The 12,514-nt window shown below is 43.8% G+C and overlaps 1 protein-coding gene across 1 annotated transcript in view; it reads left to right on the forward strand.

Moving 5' to 3' along the window:
- Window positions 1-1,780: 1,780 nt before the first annotated feature.
- tenm1 (teneurin transmembrane protein 1) overlaps window positions 1,781-12,514 on the forward strand; it is a gene marked incomplete at its 5' end in the record, with an annotated part of 154,584 nt that continues 143,850 nt past the window's right edge. The window contains 2 exons of the mRNA XM_083980804.1: window positions 1,781-1,997; window positions 5,453-5,779. Coding sequence (XP_083836930.1) covers window positions 1,781-1,997; window positions 5,453-5,779 — 544 coding nt within the window. The remainder of the gene's footprint in view (window positions 1,998-5,452; window positions 5,780-12,514) is intronic.

Here is a 12,514-nt window from a genome sequence, read left to right on the forward strand (position 1 = left end):
ATTTGTACTAGGCAAATGCTCGCTAGACAGTCTGTATCTGTGCACACACATGATGGTGAACAAGATGGAGCTCCCATGTGCAGGGTTGCATGCTTTCATTCTTGTGTGTAAGCGTGTACCAGACATAAAACAGGACAGAGAGCCTCTGTAGAGACAGACAGCAGTCAGTGCCTACAGCAAGCTCAGAGCTTGCGGGGTAATGTATACTCGCTCCTTGCTGTACCAGAGAGAAGGTGACACCAGTCAATCCCATTCTGACAGGGCAGCTGAGATAATAGCATGCTTTGATTCCTTGCAATAACTCCTGCCAATCAAAATGAAAGGCATCATGATTGCAGGGAAGCACAAGCGTGTGCATGCGTGAGTCAGGGAGAGCTTACAGTATGTTATAGTGCTGCTAAAAGCTAATTGGAGGCAAGTTGCGGTTACGTATTTTAAAGGCATTATTGCTTTGTTTCATCAATAAAGAGAAAACACAAGAGACGGATGGCAGGAGAGGCAAGTGCCGAGCTTTCACAGATCATCTGTGCTATGATAATGTCTGCAGGGGGTGAGTGTGTGTGTGTGTGTGTGAGTGTGAGCAACCTGGCCCATTTTTTGACTGTTTGCAGTCAGAGGTCAGGAAGCGGTCTGTGTGTGTGTGTGCATGTAAACTGGTATGTGCATGTGTACACACGCATGTGGGGATCGAGGAGGGTGAATGCGGGGCTAGGGGAAGGAGTCTTTCAGGTGGAATAAAAGCATTACTGCAGTGGTAGAAAGGTCAGCTGTAAACTTGTATCAGACTAGTGGTGATCACCCTGTGCTGCAGATCTCTGAGGTATTGAGCAGGCACGCTCTAATGGCTTTGATATATGGACTACAGGACTCCCTGAAGAGGTCAATACCGTAGCACTTTGTCTCTATGAGCAATGACCCTCTCAAGCTCCATTTAGAAGCTTTATATCTGCAGGAAATAGGCTGGAAAGGCCTCGGGCAGGGCACGTTGAAAGAGAGCTAATATGAATGAAGTATTTTCTAATCACTTCTTCTGTGCTCTAATCATTGTCCCAATCAATCATTAGTTATGGCGGGATAAGCATATTGCGCCAGACGTTATCAGAAGTAGATTTTGATGTGGTTCAGAGAAGAACAAGAGAATATGAGCTGAACAGAGCTACACCAGCTGATTTATCACTACTGTATTTTGGAGGGCGATGGCACTGTAAAGACTGATGTCTAATAGGGTTTCGTCATTACTACAGAATCTCATGAGTCACAGTGTTTAATGAGACTGACAGACGTGAGACACAGCTACAAATTTGTTGATTTATCCACAAATTGTCAGTGGTTGTCTGTGGGAGAAAGATAAAGCTTACAGTAGCTCGGGAAAATAGAAACCACAACTGACAGAACAGAGAGCCGTGTTTGATTTTGGCCAATTTCTCTTCAAACGCATCCGGACATAATGGGCACCATCGCGGTCCCTTCTGAGTGTATTGATTTGGAAGCAACCTTTAGTGAGAGAAGCCAAATACTGTTTATGAATGTCTGCTCTAATTGAAATGAGCAGATGTTGCAATATTGTTCCACTGTGCTCAATAACAGGCTTCTTGTGCTATTTTTCTCCTCCATCCTGTCTGTTCAATCCCCTCTTCCTTTTCATTTCCCCCCGCTGGCCCATCTGTCTTCTGCCCCTGCTGTCCCCACCACCTTCCCCCCCTCACCTTTCTACCTGCTCTCCAGACTCTGTGCTCTGTGCTGTGGCTGTGCTGAGTGACTAAACGGAGCGCTTCGAGCCATGGAGGAGATGGACAGTAAACCCTACCAGCCGTTGTCTAAGGGGCGCCATGAGATGGAGATGTCCTACACCAGCTCGTCTGACGAGAGCGAGGACGGCCGCGCCCACCACCGCTCGTACACTTCACGCGAAACCCTGCCCGACTACACACATGAGCTACGCCTCACCCTTGGGTCACACCGGGAGAGACAGAGCAACTACAGCCAAGCCCAGCCAGGTACCACGTTTATTTCATGCGTAGGCTGGATGTGTTTACCTATAAATATATTGTCCACATTTGCACAGTTACTGTATGTGGTAGCAAATGGATACAGGCACAAAAAGGCACACATATAGACGGGGACACACACACACTTTAAAAGGGCCTATGTGAATTACCTATTACAGTCCACAATGAGGCAGAAGGACAGTCGGAGGCAGCCAATTACCTCTTCTCCACGGAGGTGATATTTCTCTCCCACAGCTAAAGTAGGTCAACCCCAAACCTCTGTGGCCTCACCTGGGGTGGAACACCACCCTTCATTACACACACACTCACAGACACAGACACAGGTGGACATAGGCACATGTAGAGGCGCACGTTGACACATACACACTGGAAAATTCTTCCCTGCCAGTGACGGGGGGAGAAATGGGCCAGCACGTGCTGTGATGGATGGCCTTTATGCAGGTCATGTGTAGCGTTAAGACAGAAGCCGCACCTCCTCAGGAGAACACCGCTGTGCATGGTTCATAGTGATCAATAGATACTCTCTCCACCACCTCAACATCCTGCTACTCTGCAAGACCTACCCACCATGCTAACAAGCAACATTAGACATTCATAACAGTTAGGACTCCTGACAAGCAGGCCGCTCCAGGGATCTCATGGTTTGAATGCCACCTGCTATGGATTCTGTCGTATTGTTCGCCACGCAGCGAGCCATCGATGGCCGTTAGTCATCATCATGTTGGTTCGATGTTGAACGTTGCGTTGCGGTGTCAAAGAGCACTTGGCTTTTTCAACAGTTACTCAGCCTTTCTGTTTCCATAACAAACAACATCCCCCTGCCATCAGTGTCATATGGTTAGGCGCGAAAGACCCCCCAAAGCGGCCTTTGAAATGTCAATGGCAGCCGGTTCTGCGAAGCACATCTGTTCATCTTTGGGCAAAGGAGCTATATATAGTATACCCTACCTAAGTAACCAACTGTTAAGGGGGGACATTGCCTCCAGTGACATTTTTAATGGATTACGGTGTTCCTGACAAAGATCAGACAGTTCGTTTCTCATCTAATTCCCCACCCATGTTCTTCATATTTCCCCTCATCTTTTAAACTGCCGTATCTCGCCCTCTCCTCCCTTCCTTCCCTCTCTTCTCTTCTCCCAGCTGTTTATTTTCCCTAATATTATAAATTCTTCTGTGTCCACTTAATCCCACCTCATGCCTTTTCTCTGTTCTACACTGCTCAGTTTCTTCCCGAAATCCCTTTCGGTTAGAAATATACTATTGATAGTTGGCTAGCCAGTCAGCTCTTACCACTGCTCTGTTATCTATCTCAAGCACATAAGAGAGTCGACCAAAATAATTAGTTTTGCCAGTTAATTAACTCAAATAATTCACCCTCTCCAATATTTTGTTTACTAAACCAGAAATTAGTAACAATGTACATCTTTGAATTAATAACAGTCTTACAAGAGCTGGACGATTTGCGCATGTATGGACCTAATGCATGAAGTTAATTCTGTTTAGTTGTAGTTAATACATAAATCATGACATGAAGGTAAACACAAAGATTTTGACACAACAATGTGAGAGAGAAAAATACAGTCAAGATGAAATTGGATATCTTGTTTTCCAAAATAATGGTACTAGCCTGAGAACAAAAAGAGAATTTCTATGTAAATTGGTACATTATTAATACACTGATAGACTACCTACATCAGCTGCATTTTACTAAAAAGAACACTGTCCCTGACCAGCTTATTGATGTCTTTTTTTTTAGGAGAAAATTGGATGTAATTTTTTTCTAGGTAACAAAACAGGCAGAGGGCATTGAAATGCCTTTTTTAGTTCGCAAAATAGTCTGCAGCCCTTTCTGTCAGGCTCCATCTCATGCAGCCTCAGAAAAAAAAAGTCAGGGTAATAGTGTTGGAGAACACAGCACTTCCTAGTGCCATGTTTGCCTGCATCTATACAGAGCCTCAATTAAAATGTCAGTCAAAGAACCTTGTCGTGGATTTGTGGATATTGTGCCTCAGTGTCTCACGTTTCCAAACAATTGGTTAATTTAAACCATTCAACACACAGTCTCGGGGCCCGTGTAAGTACGGGGCCCTTGTGTGGTTGCCTTGGTGAGGGGGGTGGCTGCAACAGTAATTATACCCTTGGATAAACAGAATTTAGATGTGTTATCTTCTATCACATCCCGGACTTCATTACAGTGAAAGTGTGACCCAAACTGTTGGCAGATATTTGCTCATGACAAATACTCACGACATTTGGCTAAAGTAGGGTTGGATACATTAATTTGTCAGAAGCTGTGAACCGTAATGGCAGGAAATGGGAAGTTATTCTAAAAATATATTTCCCCTCTAATCACCTGCTAAAATCTTTTTGTGTGTTATGAATTTGTTGCAAAACAAAATGTTTGTATGACTTTTCAGGTCCATCCATGTTTGTCGCTGCGAGGAAATAGCCTATTTGCTCCTCAATTGCCCTCTTGCAGCCAATTTGAGCTAAACAGAAGTGTGTACTGGTGACCAATCTTGCGGCGGTTTAATTCCGGCAAAACAGTGTGTGAGCCACAGTTGGTCTTGACCCCATCAAACAGGCACAGCAGGATACACCGCTGGTCAATGGAGTGGTCAACAGGGCTGTGGCTTTTATTGAAACACTGCGGTTCATGTTCAGAAGACCTGACCTAACACAAATATTAACTGCACTAAGTGAGAAGCAGTCTCTTTTCCTTCCTCTGCATTCAGTTGAGTATATGATGCCTGGTTACAGGAGTATATGTATTGATTTCAATTTATACCTTGATTTCTTTAGAATTATATCAGCTCCATCACTTCCACTTATACATTCTAAACAGAAAACTTGAGGAGGTGGTGAGGAAGAAAATTTACTCAACTCAAAAAATATATCTAGAACTCAATTGAATTGAATTGAATTGAAGTGTAACCAGAGGACTAACACAGTATATCTGATGTTCTCAGATAACAGGTTGATGCTTGGGATTGGAGGGCGTTCTAATACCTGAAAGCATATGAGGCTCAATTTTTCCCTCAGACTGAGTCAATATTAATAAGGTTTGATCTTTATCTGATCTCTTCACCCCACCAAGGAGAATATAGATGAGATCAGTGCTCTGTTTGAGCAGCAGTTCAATACATCTTGAGCTCAATAACACACATCAGGCAGCATGAACAGGATATAGCCTACCTGCAAATGGTTAAGAAAAATCGAGGGTGGCATTTTGATTTGGACTTGTGCTGCAAAACTTTTAATAAATGCCTGCTCAAATAACAGCCTGTCCCTTGACATAATTTGGGAGGTGTTCAGTGTTTGGCTTGTAAGTGCTCCACGCTAACAAACACCTGGGCAGCTTAGTTGCTAAAGCAAATAAAAACACATGCTGGTATTAAAGGCTTTACAGCTCTCAATCTGCATGCTTCTCCCTCCTCTTCTAGATTTAGACTTTTGCAAGGCCGGGCAGATGAGGAGCCCAGACTACCACATTCACCAACAGCAGCAGCAGCAGCAGCAGCACCAGGAGGAGGAGGAAGAAGCGTTGTGCTCTGGGCCAGTCGCTCATGTCCACAGCCGCGCCTACTCCCTGGGTGTGAGCTCGGACGTTGACACTGAGCCGGAGGTGGACCCGTCTCCCGCTCACGGTCTGCAGCACATGTGGATGCGTGGCCTCAAGTCTGAGCAGAGCTCCTGCCTCACAAGCCGCGCCAACTCTGCCCTTTCTCTCACTGACACCGAGCATGACAGGAAGTCCGAGCCTGACAATGGTGAGTGCACAGTTTCTCTTCTTACGCTATTACTGTAGGTGATGGAAGAAGAAGCCCAGGGAGAGTAAAGATTTAGCTCAAGCAGACAATGTAGTACACCTTTGATGATTCAATTTTATGCATAGCAGTAGCATGCACAATTTTCCTCTCTACTGTGTTTCAAGTTACATCCTTACAGCTTCATGTTATAAAGGAAGAAAATGCAAAGAAAAACAACATATAGCATTAAAACTCCTTTCAAGGTTTAAGTTACAGCCTTGGGCAATTACATGATTGAAACTCTCAGTTTTTGAACTAATGCTAATGCTTAAGTTCCTCCCTCTTTGAAGGTTCTTTGATGTGACTAAATACAGAAAATATACTATTGGTTATTTAGTCTCTGAAGTGAGCTCGCACTGAGGGTGAAACTGTGGTTAACTAAGGATGGAGCTTGAGGAAAGTCCAGTGACTAACATCTGCAGCATATGGGTTGGAGAAGGGTTAATATCCATTGAAAGTGGAGGCAGATTTTGGTTTAAGGCTTGCAGGAAAAGGAATCGTAGGGGTCGGACATCTACAGTACCTGACTGGCTGCCTGAGGGCAGCTGACAACCAACTCTGTGGGAAGACTATAGCTTGCAAGGAAGGAAAAGTTGAGAGGCGGGGGTGAAGATATGGGGCCAACGAGAGAAGAGTCTGGGATGGTGCCAGCTATCTGTCTTGCACTGCTGGGCTTGGCTAGGCTCCCTGCAGATGGAGAGTTAGTTAGGGGTGCACACAAACAAAGACAGAGCTCTCCAACCCATCCCCAAGGGCACTGTCTGTTTATATGCCGCAAAAAAGGTGGAACGTATTCAGTGGCTGAGAAAAGGAAGGGTGATGGAGAAAGAGAGAAAGAGAGGGGAAAAAAAGAATTAGAGAGGGGAATAAAAGAGACGGGGAGAGCAAAAAATGCTAATGAGAGAATAGAAATGGTAATGTAATGATATAATTAGAATGAGAATAAAAAGAGGAATGAGTAGTTGAGGGTAAAACAGGTGAAGGAGAAGCTGATTTGAAATGAGTGGTGGACAAAGATGGTGGGAAAAGGAGGAGTCAGGGATCGTGCAAGGAAGGGTTCAGCATCTGCCTGTTTATGTTTGGGATGCACCCAGGGGTGCTGTTTAATGGCAGCCAGATTGGACATGGAGTCAGCCTTGTGCAAAAATCACACGATGGAAGAGAGGAGAGAGTGAGAGAGTGGGAGTGCTTGCAGCATTACACAGTAATCAATTTGTGATGGCTGTGTGCATATGGACCAAAGTTATTACCATTTGAGATGAGGGACTCCATCTTTATCCAGGGTCAGAATGAAAGCTCGAAAAATGAAGGGGAAAGGGGGTGGGGGTGGGCACAGAGCAGAGGAAACAGAAGCATATGAGGATGGCTGGAGTCACAGAAGTGAGAGGAGAGGATTTAAATGTTCAAAGCATTTGGCTTTACTGCGACAATGCACAAGGAAAAGCTGGTTTATGTGTGGATTCCATATGTCACATGAAGTGCTGTACAGTATGTCCTCAGGCTCTTCAAACCTTGACACAATCTGGAGAACACACTCTTGCTTTTGCTCGCGCTCTACCCCTGACGTCTGTGTTTTCCCTTGCACTGGTATCCTTTGCTTGGCAAGCCGTTTTCCTCTGCTCTCACAGCGACACCCCATTTATTCTCATCCTTTTCCTGTCCATCTTTCTCTGACACGTGGCCAGGTGTGTCCATGCGTGGCATCCTCTAATAGGAAATGCATTATGGATGTCACATATCTCTCCATCAGCACAACAAAGTCTCACACGCCCCTCTGTTCCCCACGATAATGAAAGTTAGAGCCACTCGCAAAAAGATGTTGGCGTAAAGGGGCTGAAATCAAAAAGCTAACGTCCCTGCCAAAATGAAAGTGCATTTTAAGTCAGCACGACCTTGCACTCCCTTTGTCTTCAGAGCTCGCCCCCTCCCAAACCCATTAATGATGTCAGCTTCAAACTGGCAGGAATCCTTTTGTTCCTGGTCTGATTGAAGCTGACAAGTCAATTTAGTCAGTGTGTGTGAGTTTGTGTATGTGTGTGTGTGTATGTGTGTGGATTTGAGTGTGAGAAAAATAGGAAGAGGGAGCGACAGATTAAGAAAGAGTAAAGGAGAAAGGGATTCAGCCTGTGTGTGAAGCCATGTTTGTACAGATGTCTGTCTTTATTCTATTTTGTGAATGTGTGTGTGTGTGTGTGTGTGTGTGTGTGTGTGTGTGTGTGTGTGTGTGTGTTTGTGTGTGTGTGTGTGTGTGCGCGCCTGTCTGTGCGATCGGATGATGGCGGTGGGAGGGTGCATGTCCAACTGTGACACCTCCCCTGAGGAAGGCTGTGGGCATTCTCAAGCACCAGTCAGACCTGCTGACAAACTCAGGAAACCATCACCACCCTGAACTGAGGACAGCGCCCCGATAGAAGAGAGGAGATTGGCAGTAGAAGAACGAAGTGTAGTTCAGTTAGAGTTTACTGCTGACACACACATATTCACACACATACACTGTATTTATAAGGCCAGAAATGTGCGGATACCCAGAGTAGCCATTTCATTCCAACTGCAGAATAATGTGTGTCTACGGGGAGGCTGTCTACAGGGTTGTGGAACCTGGCGGTATGATGTCCCCATTCAATGCAAAAGAGCATAATTGAGGCTGGGTATTAATGATGGATGACCGACAGTGGCCAGTTCACCCCAAAGGTGCTGGACGTAGATGTGGTTCAGGCTCTGTGAAGGAACTCAGACCTGGCTTTATGAATGTGGATACTGTTATAGCTCTACATGTAAGAGCCTGAACGTTTACCACAAAGGAGGAGGAAACAGAAAAATATATATAAAAGGTGCTTTAAACACAATACATTTGGAGAGCACTTCAGTTAAGAGTTAGTTTTAGCTGATTAGCATAGCAACTGGAGGGACGAATGAACTAGCTAACCTCACTAGTTCGCTGTATCTTGCACAGACCACAGACTTAATCTAATTATAGACTTTATTCTTATACAATTCATGGCTCTGACATAAATGGTCTTATCTAACTCTTGGCAAGAAAGAGGGGAAGCATATTTCCAAAAATGTTAAAGTCTCGAGTCTTCTTCAAATCTTCACCAGTGACAATGATGCTCGTGTAGTAGGTGGAAGCGGTGAAATAAATGCTGAGAGAAAGAGAAGAGGAGGGCTGATGGGAGAGGGGGAGGGAAGGAGGGAGGGAGGGAGCAGATAGATTTGGTGTCACTCTTCTGATTTACTGCAGAGTGGAATAATAATAAAAAACTACATTAGCTGTATTATCTGGGTTACAACACTGCCCCAAAATGAGATGCTAATTAATTGACCACTTTTTCATTAATTTAATCAGTTGCAGATTTACTCCAGCCAATTGTCTATCTTTTTAGCTTATCTTTTTTCCTGCACTTTTGGGATCGACACATTGGCGTGTAGCAGACTGCCTTGTGGTTTTACATCACTGCACTTTTCATACATCATCCTCGGAGCAGAGAGGGTTCTAAGGCAACTGCAAACAGCAGTCCAATGAAAGCCTCTATCACTCATTATGGTAGATAACATTCTGTGCTAAAATGCAAATGTCTGTGTAATTACCATGGCCTGAGTAAGCACTTGATTCTGATTGGCCGCGGGATGTCCATTATTTTTTAAAAACTTGACAAGTCGCTTATAACTGTCTGATCACAGTGCTAAATTAATATACTAGAAAGGTTTAAGTGTTCCATTTCTGCCGTACACTGCTGATAATGGTTTGAAGAAAATGGGTTTTCAAATTGCCTCAAACATTTACAGTACCCAAGTTAGCAATCACGTCTTATGAAAGCAGTGGCACTGAAAAACATAGCTCAGAATGGATGTAATCCCCCGACATCCAGACATGTTAGCCCTCAGCTGTTGATCTGACCGTCCTGTGACACTGTGTTAATACTGCAAACACAGTGGAACACTATGACATAAAAACACATTAAAAATATAACCTGACAGATATAAATGAATAAAGATGTACAACATTAGTACTCTTTGTTGGGGTATTACCTTTGTTAGCAGGCTAATTGTAGATAAATATTCCACATCGAGATGTTGCTAAGTGAACCTATGATCAGTAGCATGTATTTTCAACATGAATGAAAGTTCCTTCCCTGTTCATTTTTTTAAGGCATTAATTTATTACACCTGATAGAATGTTTTTCTTGAATTTGATTTCTAACCAAATTTCAGGCAATTAAGAGTTTTTGTTTCTCAGATCTTACAATTTGTTGAATTTCACTCTCTTACAGTATTTCATAGTAAAATGAAAACCCTCAAAAATATGCTCTGCCCATTTAGTAATCTGAGGACATTCAAACAGGCTATGAAAAATGATGTGCCACTTTTTTGTGACAATATGAAGATGGATATCATTTATTATTAATGAATAAAATCTAAGATTGTCTGATAATGACAATATTGTTGGTCGTAGCACAAAACATATTTAAAAAAAATACTGTACCTGAAAACAATATCATTTACAAATCCTCATGTTTGAACTCAATTATGTTGTCAGTGCAGTGTTTTCCAACAAGCACATTTACTGCTTTAGACAGCGTCCAGAACTAATCCCAGTAATTTCTCATAATATCCTTGTCCAATAAATGAAAGATAAGAATAACAAATGAGTGACTGTAAGAGTAACACAGTAACACAGACACCTGCCAGGTTTATACTTACCAAATCTAAATGAGCAGTATTACCCTAAAATAGATTGCCAGTGGGCCATCTTTTTTTTTTTTTTAGCTGTTGTCCTTGCCTTGAAATAAGACAAGCATGAATGTTACCTTACACGTAAATGTTACATGCCGGCTATAAACTAGGTTGTTCGGGGGCCCGTGGGACCGCACAATGTCATAGAGAGCCCTCATATCCTTTATAAACATGGTCCATTATTTTTATAATGATGTGCCAAAGTTTTGCAGTCAAGTTTGGCCAAGCTGCATTCAAGTAAGTGTTGCAGAAGGTTAGCAAGGGCACGGAGACAAAGGGCGGTAGAGTGGAGTGAAAAACTGACCTTATGGTTTAATGAGCAAGCATACGGCACAAAGAAAGACAAAGAGAGGGCACAGTGAAGATGGGAAGGCAGGGAGGCTCGCAGAAGAATCTGCGCTGGAAATAGGATAGCCTTCATCAGGAAATCTTGGCAAGGTTTAACTTTTAGACTTTTATTATTGTTATTTTAGCTATCAGTGTCTTGACATGTTATAGCTCTATTTGAAAAGCTATTCTGATGGACTGATGGAATCCGATGAAATAGCAACAGGTGTTATACCGAGTTAGATCTCAGACGGGAATCAGATTTTCAGGATTTCTCTACTACCTGATGCAATTCTGACATTTATTAGGCAACTTGGACTTTTAATTAGATAGTGAGGGAATTACAAATGTTTCCTGTAAGCTCTCTTATCCACAAGTGTCAGATAAGAGCATTTAAGCAACGTGAATGAAATGGGTTTTATGTGTTTTTTCTCCCTCTGATGTCGGAAGACACAAATCTCCTTTTGGCAGCTCTGCAGCCGCAATAACCTCGGTGGAATCAGGAAACTACAATGCCCCGAGAGACAGAGACATCCGCAGATGTGCCAATACAACCACACATAGACGAGATGCACAGAAACACAAGCTGCGTCCCAGTGTCTCGTCAAACCAGCTTGGTGTGTTTGTATGTGCGTGCATGCGAGTGGAGGTCTAAGTGGCAACACCAGGCAAACAGCCTTGTACTCCCTTCTTGCCTTCCCAAGGCCCAAGGGGTTTTGCAGGAATGGATTTGTCTATTAGCTCGTAAAGAACATTGCTCAGTGCCATATCGATCATCTGAGCTGTAACGTTTAGGGTCTTTAAGTTGTAGAGTTGATCTAGTGGTACACAGACTCCCCTGGCTATTTTACCAGAGTGAGAGATGATCAACTTAACCCTGGTGCTGCGCTTGGCCAGAGGAAACGCTATAAACACGTCCGCTGGAGCCAGGAACCGTTTTTATCGAAATACCCATTCAGCCATCCAGGAGAGGCCGAAGAGCTCCCATGAATCCGCCAGGTGCCTTATTGTAGCAACAGCACAGTTGTGTGGTTTTCCTCTTCTTTAATAGCAGTCTCATCACATAGTTAGCCATGCAGGCTTCTGTTCTTGACAAGCTGTCAGAATGTTGGACCCCGCCCTGTTGTCCTAATGATGGACCTTTGCAGCTCACTGATCCGAAAGAAGACCTACTGGACTGTACGACTGGTTGATGGGGGGTTAGGGATGTGTGTGCAAGTGTGTGTGTTCTTCGGGGAGAGACAGACAGAGAGAGAGGGGGATAATTTTCTGTCTGTCTCTGTGAATGCCCCTCCTCCGTTCTCATCTTGCTTCCATGGCAACAGTCATCAAATCAGAACGTCAGCCGTAGCTTTCATCTCGCACTGTCCGCTGTCTGCCTACAGGCTGTCTGTATACATAAACTCTGTGATGTTTCCATCACAGAGTCCAGCCGCTACTTGCTTTTTAATAAGCGGTCGCATCCCGCACAATTCCGCGATCACCTACGCAGCAGAGGAGGTGAGAGGCGAGCTGATTTTTTTTAATGAACAGTGGAATAAGCGAGCTTAAACCAGTTTTTAGCTGCTGGCGCTGTTGGAGTATTAAAATGAGAGGAGAGCATGCTGAGTGGCACATGAATAAGCTCACAGCAGA

The sequence above is a fragment of the Trachurus trachurus genome (genome assembly GCF_905171665.1).
Source record: "Trachurus trachurus genome assembly, chromosome: 10".
NCBI classification, from domain to species: domain Eukaryota; kingdom Metazoa; phylum Chordata; class Actinopteri; order Carangiformes; family Carangidae; genus Trachurus; species Trachurus trachurus.